This window comes from Merops nubicus, unplaced genomic scaffold, assembly GCF_000691845.1.
Source record: "Merops nubicus isolate BGI_N331 unplaced genomic scaffold, ASM69184v1 scaffold28464, whole genome shotgun sequence".
NCBI lineage: Eukaryota > Metazoa > Chordata > Aves > Coraciiformes > Meropidae > Merops > Merops nubicus.
The window spans coordinates 1675-26326 of NW_008602687.1; the positions used below are offsets into that span (position 1 = coordinate 1675).

Genomic DNA, 24652 nt, shown 5'->3' on the forward strand with positions numbered 1-24652 from the left:
CGATGGTGTTTGGACTGTTTCATGCCTGTAAAACAGGCAAATTCCATTCTTTTCCCACACTAGATCAGAAGTGTGGTTATTCCTATAAAATGGGTCTCAAATATAGTGGGAGAATCAGGGAAAACATCACTGACTCCCTCAGAGAGTGGCACACTCAGCAACTTCCTACCCCATACCAGGAATGGAAGAGCGACAAGGACACCACAGGGTTCTTGCCAAGTCACTTAAAACGTACACTTCATCTTCCAAGGTTACCGAAGTAAACAGATTAAGAGGCAGACCACTGGAAACAGCTTCTTTTGAGCTCAGCCTGACTCCAAGGCTCAGAACCAAGACCCTCAGCATTTTGAAGTACACACTAAAGCAGAATTTGGGATCTCAGAGTTGTGGCTGACTTGCCATTCACCAGAAGAGCCTGCAACCATTTTCTTGTCCTAACAGACCACTGATCACCCTCTATCCTCCTCATGACTGCATAAGGGACACAAGCAGTTCTCTCAAGATGCTTCCAGTAGTTTGGAGTGACAGAACATGTGTGCATGCATGCACATATGTGTGCACATGCATGTCTGGGTGGTGAATGGGATCATTTTAAAGTTACATTATATTTTCAGCATGAAACATACAATTTCAATCAACTCATCTACAAAAACACCAATGCGAATACTTCATTGTTTACACGTAAACTCCAAATTTTACTGAGGGCAAGGGAGTCAGGAAAAATTAAAGATTAAATTCTTTTCCTGACTTGCAGAAATAAAAAGCTTCATTTATCCTCTGTGTCCCCTTCCAAGTCTCCCAATAAGTGCCTCCTGCTAGAAGTAGGAAATGCTAGGTGGGGTTTAGAGGGAAAGGTTGTTATTCTTTGAGATGTCAAACATTTTACTTGCCTGCAGCATTAGAAACTGCATACAGAGGGGCACAGGGGAGGGAGAAGGACATACATTTGGAAAAAAAATTTAGAAAGATGATTTCACTGATACACATATTCTGTCCACATTGTCAGCAAAGTAAGGCTCTTTTTAAATTATGAAAAGATTTTGTGCATGTTTTCCCCTCTAAAAAACATCTGTAAATGATTTTAGCTGTAAAATGTTTCAGGATTGTGAAGAAAAAAACACAAAACAAAAAAAAAGCCAAAAAAATAAAGACCAGGCTTCCTAAAAAATAAAATAAACCAAAGAAAATCCCTCTAAATCTACAGCAATATTTTAACTGGAAAAAGGTCCATTTTCTCTGGTTCGTCAGTATAAAAGGTTCCTTTATTTATATATATTTCAGTTTTTAGGATGCAAGTTCATCTTGCTCATCTTCTCATGTATGGTCCATTGAGAGACTGCTTGGGCACCCCAGCAGCATTCATGTAGCTGTGATGGGAGGGGCCAGTGTACATCATGTTTCCATGAGGATTTGGCTGCATAGGCTGCTGGGTATAGGCCTGGCTCCCCATCATTCCCATCTGCATCTGCATAGGATACTGTGCTGTCTGGTTCATGTAGGCAGGGTTACTATGGTAACTGCTGTTCATCATGGGCTGTGTCATCCTGTAGCTGTTCATGGCGTTCAGGGTGTTCATATTCATGGAGTTAACGTTGTAAGGGGCGGTTGGCATTAGGTTGACTCCCATGTTCATACCCCTTTGAACAGCCAACGTACGAGGACCAGCCTGCATGGCAACTGCAGGCGGGCTGCGGCCATAGAGCTGCTGCTGGTGTGCAGTTGCAGAGGGCAGTGGTGCTGATTTGGAGCGGATGGAAATATGCCCCTTGACGGGCATCTGCCCCTGCAACCGCTGCGTATGCGGAATACCAATATTGGTAGCAGACATATTACACTGAAGCAGAGGTGACGTGAGGTTCATGGTGGTGGATGCCAGGTTTGGTGGGGGTGTCATAGTGGCTTGTGCTTGTGGTGTGCCTGCTAAGGGATGAGAGGGAGCTAGCTGAGCCAGTCCCGTGTTGGACAGAGAAACGCTGGTTGCATAGGAAGTCACAGCAGGAGAATGGCTATAAGGCATGGCATGAGGGTCCATAATGGTGTTTGTCAGCTGCTGCAGCTTGGCTAAACTGAAAGTGGCAGATGGTTGTGAATAGCTCCCAGCACCAAAATCCCCTGGAATCCTCTCATAGATACTTATGTTACCAGTGCTTCCTGATTCGGGTATTTCCATGATCATAGGTGCTGGGGTGAAGCTGTTGTTCATGCTACACTGAGACAGTGGAGGTTGCTGCTGGGGTGGAGGTGGCGGCTGTGGCTGCTGTGACTGAGGCTGTTGCTGTTGTGGCTGTGTTGTTGGTTGCTGGTTACTTGGAGGCCTTTCTACCACACAGCTCTGAGGTGACTTGATATTGCAGTTTGCTGCAGGCTGGACAGTGTTTTGCTGCATCATGCTGCAACTGCTGCCAATGTTTGCCATTTGCTGAGTGACAACACAACTATTCTGAGTGAGGCTGCTAGAAGAGGACAGTCCTCCATATGAGCAACTGCTCTGGGAAGAGTTATTTCCACAAATGCTGCCTCCCATAGTGGAATCATAGCTGCTGGGGTTTTCATAATTCTCTGTAGTGCTCTCAATGCTGCCAAGGTCACTGAAGCCACTATCCACCACCTGCTGAGAGTGGTCCGATACTGAAGGCACATCCATCATGGGGCTGGTCTCCATGTTCTGCATAGAGGGTGCGGACAGGGATCCTTGTTCAGGACTTATCTGGGTGTAACTGCTCTCCAGAGCAGGCACATTTGGGCTGTTGACAGAACGTACAGACTGGCTGGGGTGGGACTGAACAGAGGATATTGGACTGTTGTGTTCTGAGGCCTGGCAATCTTCAACCATTGATATCTGAGGATCCTCCTCAGTCTGGGTGTAACTCTGCAAAGTCTGACAAGCTGCAAGAGTTTCTTCACAGTCCTGGTAAGCTACATCGTGCTCATTGCTTTCCTCCTGTGTCAAGGACTGGACAGCTTGAACGGTTTCAAGATCTAGTTCACTATGAGGAATCTCTTCCTCTCCCTTTAATTCAATTAACCCTTCTTTATTACGTTGCTCTTCTTCATGATCATCTTCAGACCCAGGGACATGCTCTGAGCCCGCTGATGTCTCATTGGAAGGCTGTTCTTCCTCAGAATCTGCCTCAGCTTCATCTTTTTCTTTTGCATCCTCTCTACTGCTTGGTATGCTTGTTTCTAAAAAACATTCTTGCACCTGAGGCTCCTCCTTCACCCCTTCTCTAACAGGCTGTTCCTCCAGTTCTTTTTTCTTCACAGACTCCAGATGACCATCATCTTCATCATCAGCATCATGATCTTCATTTTGATTTGTCACTACTGCAACTTCCTCTTCTTCCTCATGGTCACGCTCAGGTTCATCTGCTTCTTGCTGTTCTTCTTCTGATTGCCTTTGCTCTTCTAAAACCCGTGGCTTCTCCTCTACCTCCTCTTCTATCTCAGGCTCTTTTACTTCTGGCACTGGACTGCTGCTGCTGTCCACAGGAGAAACTGCTCTTACTTCACTGCTGGCTGTATCTTCCTCTTCTCCCTCTCCTACCTCTTCTGCTTCCACAGTCACATCTTCCTCTTTCCTTTCCTCAGTAAGAGGCAGCTCTTCCTTCTGCTCAACACTTTCTTCTTTATCTGATGTTTTGAGCTTACGCCCTGGTTTTGAATTAGCTATCACAGCATCAACTCCTTCATCCTGAACTGATAGCGGCACCTTTTCCCGGTTCAGTTTAAAACCTGGTTTTCGACCAGGTCTTTTCTTCCAGTGGACTGGTTTTCGGCTTTTCCCTTTTGGCCATCCCTTCTTCTTTTTCATGGGTGTAGAAGTATCTGGCTCAAGTGAAGAATCCTTTTCTTCACATTCTCTCAGCATAGATAATGGTTTCAAAGTTGGGTTACCTGAAAACACAAAGTGAAAGATACTGTTCAAACATTTTTGTTTGACCTGAGCAATCTTGGAAGCTTTCCTAAGCATCCCCATACTGTTTATCAATTCTACGTATCACTACTAGCTTAGAGATTTATTCTGAAGAGTAATAAGGATTAAAATCTGCTCACTAGCAAGCACACTGCACATTACATTTTCAAAGAACACCAGTGCTTTCAAGATTTTGCATGGTCAAAGCCCTGAGCTCTTAATACACAATTCAAATCAAACACTAGGTTATACAGGAAAGTCCTGAAAAGACTTGCCACCCTTTACAGATTTAATTTATACAGCTTGTTCAGAAATGGAAATGTTCTAGTGTAGGAGAACACATGAAATTGCAATAAAAGGATGTTTCCATTTAGAACTGTATTTTGTGCATCTGCTGAAGACAGGAAATATTTCCACTTTTTCCATGGCTTATGCTTTTTACATGCCGATAGAAATACACAGATAACTGAACTTGCCTTTTTTTTTGTTTCAATCTCAGAAATCATTAAAAGGAAGTGGAATTTCTCCCTCATCTGGCTTTTATTTGATGAAGCAAGTTTTGCATTTCAGTGATTTTCCAAACACTAGAATAGCTTCAGTGGTTATACAGCCAGAAGGGAATATGATAATTTACCAAATACTGTAAGGGATTCCCTGAATTAATTTTGGTTTGAACCTGTCAGTTAGGATAACCAGTTACATTTCACACAACTGTTGGTAAACTACTGCCTCAGTTAATCATTGACAATTGTTGATATTCACACTTAACCATGTGAATTTCTGTCTTCAGACACTGAACTTACTTAACCTGCTTTTGTATTATTTTGCATTTTATCTGCTAGGCAAAAAAAAAATCTCTTACCAAGTAACAGTTCTCACCTAAGTAATTTGTAAATTTATTGTCACTCTTTTGCCTCTGCTTTCTTTGAATTATAGAACAGTTGTTTTAGTGTCCTAAAGAGCCCACGACTGTTCTTTGAACTGTTTCAGTTATCAATACTCTTATGAGGTGTGAATAGCTGAGTAAAGATGGCTGTAGTAGTTTCAACAAAGCTAAGAGATGACAGTATGTCTTTACTCCACTTGAGATTGTTCATATATTTAAGGATCATCTGAATCTCTGTTTTTGAGCTTGAAAACCATGCTAATTGCTGGACATATGACCTTCAAATACTCTCTCAGACTTTGTCAGTGAATTGCTCTTCACTTCATTTACCAAGTCCCCTCTTCTTCTGTCATCTGCTATGTTACTTTTTAATCTATCCATAAAATAGCAGTACAGATAAACACACAACTCGGATCAATCGTCCTTCAAATATAACAGTTCTGTTGGAAGGGACCTACAACAATCATCCAGTCCCAACTGCCTTGCACTCCACTAATAAGGAAGTTGCTTAATTACTCCTTGCTTGTAGCTTGATTTAATATGTATTAGCTTGATCCTGTAACACTACAGCTTAACCAAATAGTTTTGATTAAGTCAAATACCTCTCAAAACACTAAGTAGGTAGCATCAATTACCTTTATGAACCAGGCTGTAATCTTGTGAAAATATATCATTGTCTAATATGCATTTTTCACATACCACTGTTCATTTGTATTGAGCAAATAACCCTCCCTGGACATTCTACTGAGTAATAAGCCAGTCATCCTACTATTTACATCAGGATGAATGTCACACTGATGGGCCTGTAATTATGTTGGTCATCCCACTATATGCATATAGGATCAATTTCCCCCTAATATTCAGAGTATATTTATTCACATTTCTGCCCTTTCTACCATCTTAAAAAATGTTACTGATGCCATGCTATGAATTTCCTAGGAAGAGCTGTTTTAAGTCCACAGTTAAGCAATGAACATAAAACTAAATAATATGCCCTTAGTAGTTCACAAATGCTTCTTAAAACCTAATCATAAGTCATAAGCTGAGTTACTCTTGCCCTTTACTCAGACAGGCATTTAATTTATCTCTGATAAGAAGTACTCTCAAAAAGTTCTGGGTATTAAAAAAATGAATTTTAAACAAATACCAAATTCAAAATTCAACAACTCCTTGAATTCACCTGTAAAGCAAGTATTTGGACTGTGAGTAAAAAAAGGATCTACCACAGTCAGTGTATCATTGGGCAGGAAGAAGGAAACACTACTTTCATAGTATTTATTAAAGCATTAACACTTAAGCCCTTAAAAAAACCCAAACAAACAAACCACCCCAAAAAAAAAACCAAAACAACACCACCAAAAAAACCCCAAAAAAATCTACCTCTTAAAAATAAATTTGCTATTTCTCTTCCCCTTCTTTTACATTTACTATCTACTACAGAGGATTATTTACCACCTCTTAGGTAAAGACGCTTTGCTTTTATCGGTACTGTCATGGATTTAATATTTTTAGGAACACACGAGAAAAAAAAAGGAGATGATCTTTTGATGCCAGGCTCCCCTTACAATATCATATGGTATGCATCCAGTCTGGGCTCCCCAGTGCAAAACAGACATGGAGCTACTGGACAGAGCCCAGCAAAGGGCCACTAAGATGCCTAAGAGACTGGAACAGCCCTTTGATGAAGAGAGGCTGAGAAAGCTGGAACTAGAGACAAGAAGGCTCAGGGATGACCCTATGAATGTGTACAGATATCTTAAGGGAGGGTGTAAAGAGGATGGGGCCAGGCTCTTTACAGTGGTGCCCAGACCAGAAGCAATGAGCACAAACTGGAACACAGGAGGTTCCATATGTGCATTAGGAAACATTCTTTATTGTGACTGCGCACTGAAACAGGCTGCCTGGAGAGGATGTGGAGCCTCTCTCCTTGGACGTATTAAAAAGCCATCTGGAAGTGGTCCTGAGCAACTGGCTCTTGGTGGTCTTGCTTAAGTAGTAGGGCTGGACAAGATGACCTCCAGAGGTCCTTTCCAACCTCAAGGGAGTGTGATTCTATGTTTTTTACCACATGCACTTAACACAGTCTTTGTAAAAGAATCTTGATTTGATGATCACTCAATATTTCACATGAGTCATTTTTTAGGATACTGAGAAACATTCAGATTCGTGCTTATTCAGTTGCACTTAGTTAAACATCAGTGTACACAAGCTTGAACAGAAGATCATTTCAGTATTTACATTCAGACCAAACCTTACAGATAGAACTAGGAAAAGCAAAATAATACAGCCCAGCCTGTCACAAAGCTCCATCTCTCCCCACACAACACTAATCAAGTTGCACAGAATTGGCAGAATATAGAAAGACAAACTTTATTTCTTTTCTATGCCACAGAACCCATTTTGTCTTCCAGAATGCTTCACCCTTATTAAATACTGGTCTTGAATCACCACATCACACTATCCATTCTCACTATAGCCCTGACAGCAATCAGAACCAATTCAAATTCTCATCATACACTAAGTTTAAGAGAGTGCAATGTTACTTCAGGGAAATCATAAACCACTTTCAATGCATTGCCTCAACTAGAGATTAAGGTATCTCAGGGAAAAATCTAACCCAAACCACTCTTAGTCAGAAAGTTATTTTGTTTTGTTTTGCTTTTTAAAAAGAAAGAAAATTACAAGCAGGTTTCTGTAATGATGGGAAAACTGAAAAAAAATAAATCTCTAAGCTTCCTACAAATGTTCCTAACTCATGGTTATGATTAGTCCAAGTCTGAACCAAGCATCAATGACTTCAATACTATACTTCTGAATCATCATAAGGCAGTTCTGCCTCTTAATATTTTTATCAAAAAACATCAGCTGTTTATGATGACTGATTATTCCTGTCGGGTTACATGTCTAGGTAATTGAAAGTACATTGTATTTTCTCTAAGAACATTACAGTTTTACGGTGTAAATGTAAGGTCACCTATATTAAAGGCGTAAGCAGCCAACAGGCATCAGGATCAGCAATGCCCTAGTGTGCTTATTACCTTATTGCTTCACAGGTTCTGACAAATTCACAGAAGTTCAGAAAAAAACCCAAAGCAACAGAAGTGGCACAAGGGAACAGAAAGCACTAAATTACAAGTGGAGAGTGAGAAAGTAAAGTATTTATAAAGTCGGTAAGATATTTATCATTGTAGTATATAATGGGTGTGAGTTAAAACAGTGGCCTTCCAAATACCATTTTTGAGCCCTGGGCACAACTATGGACTATTTGGTAGTCTGCAAAAGATGGTTAAAAAAAAATCACTTATGTATTTTAGAAAGCAACACGTGTGGAAGCTCTAAAGGGATCTACATCTTCACCAGAAAACATTCAGAAGAGCACAAATGAAGATGACTGAAAACCACCTATCTAACAGATCTTCTCCCATACCATAAAAATGTATTTAATGAGTAATAAGATCACAACAGAATTCAAAAAACAACAGTATAAGCTGACCATGCATATATTCCCACTAAGCAAACTCAATGCTTCATCAACATGTTTGCACTAAATTTCCTAGAATCATAGAATGGTTTGGGTTGGAAGGGATCTTAAACATCATCTAGTTCCTACCCTCCTGCCATGGGCAAGGACACCTCCCACTAGACCAGGTTGTACAAAGCCCCATCCAGCCTGGTCTTGAACACATCCAGTGATGGAGCATCAACTTCCCTGGGCAACCTGTTCAAGTGACTCACCATTCTCACAGTGAAGAACTTCCTCCTTCCATTTAATCTAAATCTACCCCTCTTCCAGTTTGAACCCATTACCCTTCATTCTATCACTACAAGCCCTTAAAAAATGTTCCTCCTCAGCTTTCTCGTAGGCCCCCTTCAGATACCAGAAGGCCACAATAAGGTCTCCCTGGAGCCTTCTCTTCTCGTAGCTGAACCCTCCCAACTCTGTCAGCCTGGCCTTCTAAGAGAGGGGCTCCAGCTCTTGCATCATATGCATGGCCCTCCTCTGGATAGTTGGTATGATGCTACAAGAATTAAAGGGTAACTGATGCTAAATGGATAGTATATTTTCTATATAATCATATTGATGCTTCCAGTATTGAAGTACTTTCAAAGAAAAATTCTCCTCTGCTAACCACAAGCTAGCTGAAAGCTATAAATTAATGGGCTCGTTCTAGTAATGATTTTTTTTTTTATTGTGGGATAACAGCACCATACTTCTCTTTCACACAGTTCTTCATTTTTATTTGTCTGACTGCCTTGCACTACATAGACCATCAATAGAACAGAACATATAACAGTCATAATGAAGATTAGTAATGGAGCATCTTGAATGACAGATGTCCATTTTGAATTGTCAGTGCACTCTAAGTAAACAGATCCAACCAAAGAATTTTATGTTATGAACTGAAGGTTCAGTTAACTTCAAGGAGATATGAGAATCTGAGAGGGAGGACATGTACTGTGATGAAGAACAGGATCTCAAAAGAGAGAATTTATATTTCTCTTTGTTACAGAAAACTGAGGTCTCTCCAATTAATTTGTGTTTTATTTCTGTAAGCGACCCTGCTGCATAGGTTTTTGCACAATCACAGACAGCAATTCCAGTAGGAAAGCTGAATCAGAATGATACCTTGTGATCAGATCATTGCTAATAAGATAGTTGAAAGCATGCACCGCATTTTCGTAAGACTTGGGAATGTTTGAAGCTGGTTTGACTGGTAATTTGTGCCTAACCCTACATTTTGGCTACAAGTTACAAGGCAACGTAAGCACCTTGTTCTGTCATGAGCTAGTGTCATCTGACAATTGTTGACACACTATCTATATCAAACTTTCAACAGCATACCACCAAACATACCATTAGTGTCATCAGACTCCTCGTCATCTTTGGACTTCCTCTTAGAAGAGGGTCTATGCCTGAGTTTGTCTGGTGGCTCTAAATGCCGAAAGTATCCACTGGGCAAAAGTTCATTCTCATCCTCTTCATCCTCCTCCTCTTCCTCTTCCTCTTCAATCTCAAATGTAGGCTCTAATCGGGGCATCGGTCGTTCAGAGTCTGAGTCCTCAAACGGTTCATCCAACACTTCTGTTGTCTCTGAGATTGTTTCGGTGACAACACTGCTGTTATGGTGCTTACGCTTGCGGACTCGCCTCTTCCGATGAAGAATTGGTTTCTGAAAGTGCAAGGTGGAAGATAAGAAGACATTTTAACATAAAAATAAAACTCTTATAAATAGAAAACATTGACAGTAGAGTTCAACAGTCTAAGCAGGACCAGAGGACTCCGCTCTGGAATCCAGACCACTAGAAATACTGACTGGCACCTGCCTTCAGTTACACAGATGTTAAAAACAATGCAAAACAACTAACTTCCATGAAGACTGCTAGGTAGAGATTTGTGTGACAGCATAAACCATTTAAACAGCTGAAGGTAACAGATTGTCCATAACAGCTGAAAGTTCAGAGACAGTACAACATAGATGTGAATAGTTTGCAATAAGCTGCAAAGATGATGTAGAAGAACGTTTTAGTGCAGCCTCCCACAAAGACAGGATTTTCTTGGTTATGTTGATAGAATTCAAACCTCCATGGTAAACCACTCCAAAGACTTTATGATGTGATTTTAGTTGTTTAGATCACATTTGTGCTTTGAAAGCTTCTTTTAAAAGTACGATCATATCTGTTTCTATTTCGTGTGTCTGAGTAAAATTTTAATAACTAGCACAGAAAACTTGAAAGCAGAAGGCAGAAGTTAGTGGGTTTCCTCTTAATTCTACCTCCAATTCAGTAAAAACCACCACCACAAAAAGGTAGCAGAAAGCACCCTCCAGAGAGTTCTGTAACATTGAGCAGATGCTACCTGTATGCTTAATACATACCTCATGAATTGCACAGCGCTTTAGAAAGCACCAACACACTGACAAAATAGACTGCATGATATAGTCAAGGACAACAAGAAATAATGCACACACCTTTCGTTTTAATGTTGGCTTGGTGAGAACAGGTGGAGAGCTTGATCGAGGACTCACAGGCTCATCATCTTCCTCTTCACTACTCTCACTAAAACACCTCAGAAGTGCCCTCTCACTATCACTGTAGTGGCGGGGTAATCTGTCGCAGTCCTCTGGGATTCTACACTTCAGTGGCTCCGTGTTCTTTTTCAACTGTCCTCTCCACCTTTCCATACCTTCACTGTACCGCCGACGGGGAATTGCAGAATTTTCACCTTTGCTATACTGTCCCTGGGAAAGTGCAGATTTTTCCTCATCATCAGCATACCGGCCTCTTGAGGCAGGAGACTTCTCCTCACATTCACCACATCTTCCTTGCAAAGCTGCTGACTTCTCCTCACAGTCACTGCACCGGCCTCGGGAGGCTGCTGATTTTTCCTCACATTCACTGCATCGCCCACTGGGAACTGCTGTTTTGTCCCCAGTGGGCAATACTGGCTCCTTCTCACAAAAGGGTTCCCGAAGTTTTTTGCCCTTGCGATTCCATCGACCTCTTCGTGATGGCTGACTGTTTGCAGGAAGACTATCCAGGGAAAAAATGTGCTTGTTTGGCCGTGCAGAATTGGCTGGAGCAACAATGTCTGGCTTTTTTTCACTCTCTGTAGGTGAGTAAGGCTCTTGCTCTTTCTTCTCCCATGACACAGATTTTACCATCTGATTTAAATACAAACAAATAGATTTCACACTTCTTATTGCAGAAAAAGCTTTGGAGCAAGAAGTCAGAAAAGTTTAACCAGAATGACTTTTAAGAATCTGAGAATAACAAAAGAATTAACCTTTAGATCCTAACAGTGCTAACTGCTACTCCTTTCCTCCCATTGTAGCCCAGCTAGCTTCCCAACTAGTGACTTTAGCCAGCAGAAGTCATCCAGTGGCCTGCTGGAATGCGAACATTATCTTGGTATACTCAAACGCAGTATTTGTGTAGTTTTCAAGAAAAAAAAGGTAGATGAGCTTGAAGCTATTTCTCCATTAAAATGCACAATTAATGTAAATAGAATAACAGTGCATAATTTGCCTCTTACTATTCTAGTTTGCTCATCATCTGATGTGAGAGAGTAATCCTTCAAGGACAGCAGCCTAGATTTGAGAAACCTTCCTTGCTCTGTGGACAGTAATTCTAAACTACAGTACATGGCAAAAAAACTTTGCTGAAAAATGTTAAAAGTTTTTGTTGATTCATTTCCATTTAGGCTATTTGTCACTTACAGAAATACTGGGTCCTTCAAACTTAAATTCGATTAAATTTCATGATAGACCAAGTTGCTTGAGAGCAGGAGGCAGACTGTCTGAGTCTTAGCAGGCTTTTGTATGTGTTTTTTTTTTTTTCCCTAACACTGTACCCCCCTCCAACACACACTGCAAAAATCATTACAGGTAGAAAAAGCCTTTTTAATCTTTTCAGAGACAATCTTTAACCTGTCTCTCGATTATGCCTCAGTGTTTTTCCTATTTTTGGTTTCTAATCTGAAACTATAAAAATATACAAACTAATCATAAGTGCATTGCTTTTACAATTATGTCAAATGCCCAAGCTTAGCATTTGAAATTTTGTTAGCATTGCCTGCAAAAGCACCAAGTGTAAACCATATGCTACACAGAATTACCAGAGTCACTCTTACACTGGTCTCTGCATCCTTTTCTTTCTGTTGTTGTTCCTCTTCATTCTCTCCATCCTCTGTCTCCTCTTCCTCATCTTCAGAGACAACTGAGTTGGAAACTATAACAGGTGTCCAACGCAGACATTCTGCATCCACATCTATAGGTCGGACATTAGTTCTAAGCTTTGCCATATGTTCCTGGATAAGTTTCTCCCGACGAATGATCACAAATCTAAACAGTAATAGTACTCTGATCAACAATGGACTACAGACTGTACATGTGGTCATGTGAAAGACAATCAGATACTACAGAAAAATCTGTGTATTCTCAATCAGTGTGGCCATGGGCAACTTCAGAGAGCACAGAAAGACCATTAAAATTGTGCCACTGGCAGCACCATCAGAACCAGAGAAAGCATATTAAAACTGAGAAAATGTTATTAAATTGTTCCCACTTCTTTTTAACAGTGAACTAATTATCCTTCCAGGAGTAACATTCAGCTGCAGCGTTAAACTTTTATTACATGTTAAATGCACAAGGGTTATGCCATTTGGGGAACAGGCAACATAAGGTGAAAGATACCAAATGGTAATAAAAGGACTGCTTTAAAAAGTTACAGTCCCACTTTCAGAGTGGGTTTTATTCAGGGGGAGCAATATCACTGATAAAAGGATACTGTGAAACAAGGACATAAAACTGTTCTCAAATAACTTCAACTTTTCCAAGTAAGTTCCCAAATAAGTATTGCATCACTTGATGTGTATGCTCAGCTGGGCAAGCTGACTACCTCTATTCTATATCCACACAGCTCATTTCTCCCAGTTATTTATCTCGCTGTTCCATTATCTGTTATCCCACTCCCACGTTAATCCACAGTTAGTGGCATCTTTGAGGCACGGAGAAAATAGGGGGAAACCACTGTCCACTCAGTGACTCAAAAACTGAACAGATTTCCCTCTAGAGAAGGGAAGCTGCTGTTCTTCATTCTGTTTTGTACATTAGACTGATTATGCTGAGGGACTCCAGAGAACATGGCTGAGATCAGCTTGCAGCTATGAGAGAAAGCAAATTACTCATAAGTTCCTGCAGAGCTACACAGCTGGAAACCCAATCCAGCTTTGGCACTGAACAACTCTTGCATCGCACATGAGCATCATAAATCTCTACAGCCAGTATCTGGACACTTAAGTCTTAAATAAAATCAAGCTTATTAGATGTGACTTATCTCCAAACACCATTAAATTTCATTCAAATACATCTGAAGATATTTGAAAATACAATAGGACTCCTGTACTCACTGATCACTACGAAAGTCAAGCATTCTTAGGTGATGTAGAGTGGAAGTAATATCTTGAGGGCAGATTCCAGTCAGTTTACTCAATTTCTTGATGCTTAATTGCTTGTCACGCTGATGATAAAGGCACTCCAATATTACACTTTTCCAATAAGCCATATATGAGAGGCGCCCCAGGTCTGACAGGGGTTTCTCTGGTGATCCTGCTTGACCCTCACGCTTTGAAAGCAAATAGCCTAAAGATATACAAGAAAAAAAATAATTAAAAAAATTAGCATATAAAGTGCTTGTTTCCACCCGAACTTCTACAATGGCATTTTTCCAGAGAGTAGCTGAAGGCTGCCTGCAAGAGATAGGTTATAATTTTGAACAACACACTGAGTGGTCTGGCCAATTTATTTTTTTTTTAGACTCGTGTAATTTGATGAGATTTCTACATTACATTGCCATCAGACATTGGCTGTGGGCAGTGCCACGAGATGGCAGCAGTTGCCTACCTAAAACCCATAACATGCCTGAAGTAAACAAACACACTGCAGAGTACTTTCCAATTGCAATAGCTGTTCTGAAAATGAAGGAGGGATAACATATTTTAGCCATTTAACACTAGCATGCCAAACAATTTTCTTGAAAATTCTCTACTGTCAAATGTCAGTGCCATACTGGAGAGGACCAGGCTCTGTCTGCAGAGTCGTAGTTTAAGACTGTGATACACTGTACAGGTTCAGTAAAGACCGAGGGGTTATAATCTCCCCAGAAGGACAAAGGGTGAAACCAGCTGACATATGTGTCTTGTCACTGCTACTCTAATATAGCCCACATTTTTTTATTTCTCAATATACATAATTGAGTTCCTTTATGTCACCAAAATTTTCAGAACAACTTATCTACACAAGGATTTTTACCAGTAAAATCTAATATAATTATACAATTTTTTCCTCTTGACATTAACTCCAAACTTAGCAAGTCCACAGGGAGGGCTGTATCAGATTGCACTCAGCATAATAAGAGAGATGCAGTTACAGTATCAAGTTTCCATATGAATTTGCTGAGAACTATGTATAAATTTGAAAATTGAGTACTCGGAGCCTAATCACGTCTGGTTTTGTTGCTTTTAAAGATAAATTAAAACCTAGCTATGACTACCTTTTGCTTTAGACATACACTTAACGAAGCTGCTTAAAGTTTCAAGAGAGCATGCAGTTTTATGGTTGGCTTTCTATAGAAAGAACTACATGTACTAGGTAAGCTTCTGCTAGAAACATTATACTGACACATGCCTATTGTTTCCATAGTAAGCTGATTACAAAGGAAACATGAGAATTAGGGGGAAAATGATCAGTTTGTCTTTAGAATTGAAGCTTTTCAACAAGTGTAAACTGCAAAGTTGAGATAATTTTATGACCTTTAAAATTCTTTGTCCCAAGATGTTTTTTAATTTGAAAAATATCCTCTTCCACATTTAAGCTTTTCTTTCAAATATGAAAAGACAAAGATTTAAAAAGCAAAGAAAAAGTTCCTTACTGAAGTCAATTAGGAATCTGCCATAGCCCTTGCGCTGGTACTGTGGAAGAATCATTATACAGGAAACATTGTACTTCTGTTGGCAGTGTTTTTCCTGTTGGGAAAAAAAGCAGCAAATTACAATTTTTTTAAAAAAGAGAGACCAGTGAGAAATAGAAGTTGTTCTGTACAAGTCCCTAATTGCATCCATCGCAAAAACAGATAGAAAGCCACTGTCAAAATTTCTTGGGAACAATGTACATGAGCCAAGGAAAGACTTTTAAAGAGAGAACAGTATTAAAACTCTATTACCAGTTCAGAAAAGGAAAAAGAATAAAACCATGATGTAACTACCACCTCCTGTTTAGATACCGTACTGTAAAGATCATCGGTTGCATAGAAGATAAAAGTTCAAAGCATAAATCTGAAGACAGCTAAATTCACTGAAGAAAAGTGCAGCATTCCAGTGAAACTTTAAAAGGTGAAACTATAACACAATAAAATCCAGTCTCAAATCTGCGGTTCTGAAGAAAGGAAAAGCTTCAGTTAATGCTATTTAAAAATAAGTAAAACAATTACAGATAAAAATTTTAAGAAAAGGCCTATCTGAAATCTTGGCCTTGTTCTGTCCAAAAAATAAAGTGTTTGAGATGAGGTGCAAAATTGCCAGACTTGTTTGGAGAATAATTTATTTGCAGAAAGAAAGAAAAGATAGAACTACTTGGTAACAATGTTTCTCTCACAAAGAGAACTACCCATCACCACTAGGAGTAGGAAGTAATTTGAAGAGTTGGGTTTTTTTAGATAATAGCTTCAAGTACAAGTTCCTTAGATAATACATGCTATGTAATACCATGAGGAAATTTGGGGGTTTTAGTTGGTGGTCTCTAAATGTAACATAAATAAAATAGGTATAGACCAGATATTATATAACATATTATATAGAATGCAAGGGCTTAAATTACAAAAAGACTCTGAAGCAGCATTTCTCACCATTACAAATGCAGTTCCACGTCTGAAGTACTCAAGTACTTACCTTGGAAAAGTAGCCAACAAGGTGACAGCCCTTGACATCATTCTGTGTAAGCACATAGAAAAGAAATGGCTCCACATCATAATAGAGAGTCTTATGGTCCAAGAAGAGTTTGGCTAACAAGCACAAATTCTGGCAGTAGATGGTGCTGACATTGCCATCAACCTTACAGAAATGAGGAAAAGTCTTGTCACTCCATTTGCTGTCATGCAAGGACATGCTTCATCAGGGTATCCCTGTACGTTTGAAAAGTCTAACATGAGAGGAACACTTCTCCACCACAGGTGGCATCTCAAAGGACTTAAAACTTCCACAGCATAAAGGTCGTAGCCAAATCACTGTTACATTCATTAGCTTAAGAGAGAACTTAAAACTAGTTCTCCTAAAATGAAAACAACACATTACAAAAAATGTGAAAAAGCATTTTTACAAAGTGAGCCTTCTCACAGATTTGACAGATAAATAATCTACATGTGAGGTCAGCTTCCTCTGCTTGCTTGTAGTTCTTCACTCTTGGCAACTGCATATTCCAAGAAGGAAGACTTTTAGGGCTGCAGAAAACTTACCACATGATTTGGTGCTAAAGTCCCTATTTTATAGATAAAAGTGGGTGGCTTAGTTTTCCAGCTTACCTCAAAGACTGAAATATTGTTTTTTCTATAAATTTCATTGGCTGGAGGATGAAACCAGCCACATTTTTTCATATGCTGTTGGAGAATAGTTCTGCTTTTCATATACTTTAGACAGAATTCACAAAGGTACAACTTGGGTAGCCTGTAAGCAAAGATAAAGAAAGATCAGAGACTGAAGAGATAGACTTTTGCATAAAATTTCCTCACTCCTACAGACAGAACTTCATGAAAACAAACCCAGTATATACTGACCTTGTTTATGTGCTTATCAGGCCAAAAACACCTTACCGTATTTAAAACTGGGGCACTTATTCTGTAATGAATGCATATTAAAATGCATTAATGTCCTGCATAAATACTATTAAGTTATGTCAGAAGAAATATATGCATCAATTAAAATTGTAGAATAGAAAAAACCTCCAGGTTTTGCACCAGTTACACTAGGATGAATTAGATAAATAGTTCCTATTCTCCCTTCCCCCCTTGTAATAGACAACTATATGTACACCTGAGTAATGGGTCACAACACCACTTACCTGTTTGCTTTAAAACCATTTTACAGACTACCTTGACAGGAACAATGTGAATGCAAGTGTCTCAATATGGTTACAATTTAACTCCGTCTACATACTCTAGCTTGGGCAGGGATGCTGTTTTCAGTTACCTTCAATGCCTTTAGCAGAGTTAGAATAATTCCTCATGACAGACCACATAGGTCTTATTAACTGGTAAAGAGTTTTATTTCATTTTGTCTCTCTCGCTATGACCCTTAGAAGTTATCCTCTTTCCGAATGAATGGTAAGTTCTCTTAGGCAAGAAAACATCAAAACAACCATATATGCATCACAGCAGAACAATCTTTCAGATGCCAAAACACACATTAAATATTTCTTCTTTAGCTGTGTTGAACTACATACAGTATAAAAATAATACATCAAAGTAATTCCTGTGAAGTTTCTATCTATTTTTCTCTTTCAGCTCCCATAGATAGTATACAAGCATTTCTAGTCACATAATTTAATACACAGTTAACATCCTATTCCCTAAACAAATGTATTATCTTTTATCATGAGGATTGCTGCAGTTGATTCACTGGAGGGATGGGATGGCATCTAGAGGGACCCTGACAGCTTGGAGGAGTGGGCCCATGCAAACATCGTGAAGTTCAACAAGGCGAAGCACAAAGTTCTGCACCTAGGCAAAGTCAGGGCAATTCCCAGTATCAACACAAACTGAGGGATGAATGGATTGAGAGCAGCTCTGTAAAGGATGAGTTGGAGATATGGGTGAATAAAAAAATAGAACATGAGCCAGTAATGTGTACTTGCAGCCCAGAAGGACAACTGTATCCTGGGCTACATCACCAGCAGCGTGGCCAGCAGGTTGAGGGAGGGAATTCTGCCCCTACAGTCCATTCTGGTGAGAGTCCACCTGCAGTGCTGTGCTCAGCTCTGGGGTTTTCAGTACAAGACGTGGACCTGTTAGAATGAGTCCAGAGGATGACTAGAAAGGATCCAAGGGCTGAAACACCTCTCCTGTGAGAAAAGGCTGAGAGAGTTTGGCTTGCTCAACCTAGAGAAGAGAAGGTTCCAGGGAGACCTTACTGCAGCCTCTCTCTGTATAAGAGGGCTTATAAGAAAGACGGAGAGAGACTTTTTACTGAGGCCCTTAGTGATGGGACAAGAGGCAATTTTGAACTGAAAGAGGGTAGATTTAGATGGGACCGAAAAAAGACATTCTGACGATGAGGGCAGTCAGACACTGGAACAGGTTGCCCAGAGAAACCATGTGATACCACATGTGAAGAGTCAATGTAGAGTTTGACACTCTGATCACTTACATACTTAATAACAGCCCAGTATCAGGTCATTCAGCTGAGGTTGCTCCCTCCTCAGAGCGTGGAATATGTCAGTTCTTTGGGAGACCATCTAATCATATATTCCTGTGGCAGTTTAAATGCTTACAGTGTAAGTAGGTTGTTGCAGAGAGCTTATCAACTTTTTCATTCAGTCTAAAGGGAACTTAAGACATCTATTAACTACTGTGAAAAGTATCTGTATTATGTGTATTTTGCTTCTGTCCTACATTCAGACAGACTCTTCTTAAGATTTTTACACCTGCTGGAATACAGCCTTCCCACAAACACTAAAGCAGAAGAAAGGAGAAGAATGTTCAATCATACCTTGAGTATTCCTGTGGATATGGGGAGGAGTACCAGGTCTGGATTTCATACTTTCCAAATTCGATGACAGAAGGGCATCGGACTTGTGGATCAGGAGGCCCAGTCACTCCTACTTTCTATGTCAGGAGAAAAAAGTGTTCATGAATTTCCAAGTGAAAGACTTTCAAGTTGAAATAAATCAAAACATTCTTATCGGCACAATCCATCCTACTTCAACTCAGAGAATGAGGAAGATGCAGACATTGCTTTCTGCCACTAAAAACCAGTACCAGTCACACTTCAAGCAAAAAGGATGAATTAGTAAGCACTGTCGTATCACATACCTCCACTAACTACATGTTGTAGTTTTAAATATGCATTAGCACACAGCAAAATTTAGTACAATCTTCTTTTTTCAGACCGGTTGCTATTTCCTTTCTTGTTATTTCAATAGCCAGTAACAGAAACACAAACTGCACCTGAGGCTAAGATCTAAAATACTCAAGTATCTAACATAACACACCAGTGTCTTCCTAGTTCCAAGGCTGTATGTACTAATGTGAATGTGGTATCTACCAAAACAACAGTCAGGGTACAGCCACCTCCTTACCATCATGAGTTAAAAAACTTAAAAGGAAAACCTTGAATTATTTTTTAGAAGAATAAAAATAGAAAATAAAATATTTTAAAATCACTTATACAACTTTCTTTTCCCCTGTCTCTCTGAGAGTAACTGCATATTTTATGGGAACTAAAAATAAGGGAACTAAATGCTTTTAAAGAAAACAAATAACTGTCAATTAATGAAGATTTTATCTTCTGTAAGAAGTTAAAGTATCTAAAAAAAGAATGCTTTAATTTGCCAGAAGCCCTATGTGACCTATGCTGCTAGCAGAGACCCATTATTTTATTGATTTAACAGTCCACACATTCTACCAGCTACTTAACAGCCTTATGTTCTGACATAATTAAAGCCACAGCTCTCAAGGTGTTCTACGTTTTTGCCCACCTTAACTTCTTATAGATTTCAGCTCTCCTGAGGTCTCTTCCCTACTACTCTCAAGCACCAGAAAACAAGCACATCAGCTTCTGTGACAGACTGACTTATCTGGAGTCTGTATTTCTTCTTTTTTTTTTGTTCTTGTTTGGTGAGGTTTTTTGGGTTTGTTCAAATTTATTTTATTTTACAGATCTGGTACTTAGTGCCAGACACTAAAAATTTAACTTTACCTGCAGTGCTTGTTCCTGAATATCTCTAAACAACTCCATGTCTTTTTCAGTTAAGACATCTTGACTCACAAAAAAACGATCCTCGTTTTCCTGTTTTCCATCCCAGCCATCCTGATTGTCTGTAAATCAGAGATAAAATTGTTCACATACATTTACAGAGGAGTGCTTGCTTTTTTAGCGCAGCAACAAACATCTGGCTATATTCAGACACCACATCAAGTTTTTTTGATGGGATTTTCTCTTCAAATTTGGGACCACAAAAGACAAACCACTTCTGGATTTGTGACCATGTAAGAAGTATTATCATATATTTAACCAGGTCCAAAACTCACCGTTTAGACAGTCATATTATCATGAAGGCATATGTAACAACAAGACAGTTTTGGATAAATGACTTGCTACTATGCCTGTTTCTCACAAACAACATCACCACTATTTAAATTTTGTATCTGGTGCAACCAAAACCAGGACATTTCTGCTCATCACTCAAGAAACACCCCTTCCACAAAAAAAGCTAACAAAACCCACAAGACACTTCACCTCATCCCCAAAGCATTAAGATACATTATTGTTCTTCCAGCACCAGCCAGGCTAATTCACATAACTATTCTAAAGCTGTAAACCTTGTATGTTATTGTGGAATATTTTCGACTGCTTGCTTAGGAACAATTCCAGCTACGAAACTATTCAGGAAGACTGGAAGATCTACATACAGAGATTAAATCAAAGTCCAGTCATAGATTAATGTCTTAAGCTAGAAAAGAAAACAAAGAAAGCAGAACTGTGTTCAAAAGAAGGGATGCTCTCCAGCAAGAAGGTGCCAGACTGCATAAAGCAGGCTCCTCTATGGCTGAGAAAATGAAGAAACATTCAAGTCTATAGCATAGATCCAAAACTCCTGGGTCTTTCAGACTGCTTTTAATTATCTGTTTCCCATCTCGTACTTCTACTTTGCTGTTCTTTCTTTCGTTAACCGCTGCCTACATTACTTCTTTCAAATGTGGTATTATTTACCACATTTCCTAGGGCTATCTGCAAACTCTTTGTTACCAAAAGGCATTTTACCTTACAGTGATCATTTAATCCCTCATCACACCTTGCCATCATATATAAAGAGGAAAAGGTCTCTAGGATCACTTCCTTCTTCCAACTGGTATTCTGCTCAATGCACCAAAGATAACTGCAACTAAGTGTTAACTTTCAGCTCAAAGTTTTATCTCTAACAATTCTAGTCACTTTAACATCCTAGCCTTCGAACATCTTCTTGGTGTACAAGATACTTACATTGGCAGGGTGAAAAATCTTTACCTGTGGGCCATTCTGAAGTGCTAGATTTCCTGGTACCCTTTTTTCTGATCCTATACTGCTGAGAATAGTCTACCACTTCCCCTCGAGCTTTTCGTCCATCAGGGGAGGGAGTGAAGAATTTAGTAAGGCCATCTATAAGCCCTTTGGTTTTCTTGTTAAACTTCAAGGTGGCACTGCCATCTCTGCAGAAGTCCAAGACATCTGTCTGCTCCAGGTATCCTCCTTCTGATGATGCTGACTGGCTAGACAGAGCGATCTTACGCTTCCGACCCCGACCAGGGCCAGTTCGAACTTTGCTGAAAGGGCCTTTTGATCTAAAGAATGAGAAGGGGAAAGGTATGGTCAGAAGACTTGGTGAAGTGGTTTGTTTTGGGTTGCAAAGTAGACTACCATCTTCCCTACTTATTTATCAGAAGATAAACATGAACTGAAGAACTTAATAATAAAGAAGCAGTCAAGAGCCTGTGTATTTTACAGTAGGCAGGATTATAAACATCTCAGCAGAAGTACTGTACCATTTTTTTTCTTCACACTGAACATTATGTGAAATTAATTTGAGTATAAACAATAGACTTTCACAAAATTTAATTCAACAGTAAATTTTAAAATCAGTAGCCAGAATGAAGGCATTGCACAGAAAGTTTCAATTTGTACAGTCATTAGACATTTACACTTGTCATTTATCAAAGTTTTTGTACTGATAGGAAATTGTCATAAAAGCTACACAGAAAGTTAATGCATACAAGACATACATTAGCTACGAAACTATACCACTCATGGTCATCTTAGTAGAAAACAGTGTTGGTCTCCAACCAGCTGCCATCTTTCAGGCTGGAAAAACTCTGTTAAGGTAACTAAGTATTTAACACTTCTCAGAGTAACTGCCCTAGAACGACTGTTGTTTCAGGAAGCTGATTTGCTTTAACTACAGTCTTTGCAGATACAGAGGACAGAAATAGGCTGCTTTTTCCTAAAAAGACAAACTAAGTTTATCTGCATAGTTCTGTGGCTATATTTTGTAAGCAAAATGATAGAACAAAGGCAAAAAACCTGTGAATGAATTATGAAATAAAAATTAGAAGAGACAAAACAGCAATAGTAGATAACTAGCTTTCCTTTTGCCACTCTGAATGGAGGTGCAAGTTTCTCTAAGCAAAGGTAACATACAGACTGAAAAAAAAAATAGGACGTTTAAGAGAGATATTCCCTCTAGGTTTTCATAAGCATTAAACTTTGTAAAGTTTTTTTTCCCAGAACATCTTCTGGTGCCCTTGGTTAGAATCAAGTGGTAGTTCAACTTTGTTTTTTTAAGCTGATCTGATGCCCAAACCAGAAGTTCTTGTGATACGCTCCTTCATTGTTTTGTCCCCTGCACAGTCAACAGTGCTGCATCACAACAAGCACTACACACCAATCTTAATTCAGGGATATTGCCCTGTCTAAAGAGTTATCCAAACAATTCCTGCCCACCCAAATCCAATTCCCTGATGACTAGCTGCCCCACAACAACCACGACAAGGCTACACAATCTGTTGCAGCACAACAGAGCACTCCACAAATGCAGAAACATGTGAATAGAAACAGAAAGGGGCCAAATGTTTGCTGGCAGCAGTGTCAGATTAAATGTATGTCAAACAACAACCTCATAGGATTCACTGTAGATTACTTAGTTTCTCTAAACATCAGGAAGGGTTCTTGAGAAATGCAAAGCAAAACAGCTATGCTGGAAGAAGCAGCTATCCAGCAAACCAGATGCGTCACAAACAGTAAAATTCTTCTGTAAGGAATAGTTCAAAACTCAATAGTGAGTTATTACAAAGAGTCAAAAATCTGGGCAAAAAGAAGCATCAAGATTACTTGCACTTGCACTCTTCACAGCAACCTTCGGAAATTCTGTATTTAAGAATAATGAAAAACTCTTCACTGTTAAACTAGAGATCTCACAGAGTACAGCAGACACTTTAGAAATACCCACTGCCCTACAGAATCTCACACCTTACTCCTCCTTAGAGAGAGACTTACGTTGTATTTTGATTCTTTAACCTGTTTTTGGGACGTCCTATTGGGTTAGCATAGCGTCGTTTTATCTGTGCTGCCTTCTTGTGTAGAAGTTTTCTTCCTTTCTTCCGTGGCCGACATATTTGACATATCCACATACCTGTAAGACACAAGTCCCCATCACGGAATACAATGGACATCTCTGTAGGACAAAAAGGAGAATTACAGGCCCCAGGCCTTCTGAAAGAAAGAGCAGGGACAGTACCAAATGCCTCAGTTATCACATACAGAGATAAGAAAAATTATGCCCATGTCCTAGCAATTTAAAGTCAAGTATAGTTGATTTTCCATCCCACCCTCGGATATACTTGCCACAACCACACAGGAATTATCTTTAATTTGTAGCACATTATTAGAAAACCCCCCCAAAAAACCACATTTAATCATCCCATATTCTGCTTATGACTACACTACTTCCAACCGCCTTTTATAGGAAAATTTTATTTTAACTACCAAGGAAGAATCTTTCACAGATAATCTGCTTTCTGACAGAAAAGAGAAGTTTGGTCGTACTCCAGGATTCACTACTGCCCTAATGCTTATGTCGCAAACTTAGAAGCCCATCTCTTTCTTTTGTACAAGGCTATTCATTCAAATGGAAGCTGATAATTTTAATCGGCAAGGATCACTTCTATTCCTTCAAACCTCAAAGATTTTTTTCAAAACCCTTCACAGACAGTAATGTTCAGAAAGCAGGAGGAAATGCAAAATCCAGATATGAAGCTCTGAACTTTCTCTAGATTCTAATACCTGAAAAACAGGGCTCTAAAGAACAAATTAAATGTAGCTACAAAAGGATCAAAATGTGGATGCACTTTCTACCCATTGATCTCTTTCAACACCATCTTAAACAACCCTTCTCATCATCAAGTCCTCACCTTTTGGCATTCTCGTAAGAGGGGGGTCACAGCACTCCATATGAAAGCCACGGTCACATGAGTCACAAAATAGCATGTTATCCTGTTGTTGAAGACAGATAAAGTTATTCTCTCTTTATGTGCATCAGCATCAAGACTTCCACCAG

The 24652-nt window shown here is 39.4% G+C and overlaps 1 protein-coding gene across 1 annotated transcript in view; it reads right to left on the reverse strand.

The window, feature by feature from the left end:
- Nucleotides 1-613: 613 nt before the first annotated feature.
- Nucleotides 614-24652, reverse strand: part of KAT6A (K(lysine) acetyltransferase 6A) — a 43599-nt gene continuing 19560 nt past the window's right edge. Inside the window, exons 5-18 of the mRNA XM_008938442.1 lie at nucleotides 24507-24588; nucleotides 23593-23728; nucleotides 21571-21884; nucleotides 20263-20381; nucleotides 19054-19169; nucleotides 16872-17013; nucleotides 16243-16404; nucleotides 15228-15321; nucleotides 13708-13939; nucleotides 12430-12640; nucleotides 11238-11461; nucleotides 10769-11153; nucleotides 9655-9970; nucleotides 614-3894 (exon numbers count right to left, since the gene is read on the reverse strand). Coding sequence (XP_008936690.1) covers nucleotides 1307-3894; nucleotides 9655-9970; nucleotides 10769-11153; nucleotides 11238-11461; nucleotides 12430-12640; nucleotides 13708-13939; nucleotides 15228-15321; nucleotides 16243-16404; nucleotides 16872-17013; nucleotides 19054-19169; nucleotides 20263-20381; nucleotides 21571-21884; nucleotides 23593-23728; nucleotides 24507-24588 — 5121 coding nt within the window. The 3' untranslated portion in view covers nucleotides 614-1306. The remainder of the gene's footprint in view (nucleotides 3895-9654; nucleotides 9971-10768; nucleotides 11154-11237; nucleotides 11462-12429; nucleotides 12641-13707; nucleotides 13940-15227; nucleotides 15322-16242; nucleotides 16405-16871; nucleotides 17014-19053; nucleotides 19170-20262; nucleotides 20382-21570; nucleotides 21885-23592; nucleotides 23729-24506; nucleotides 24589-24652) is intronic.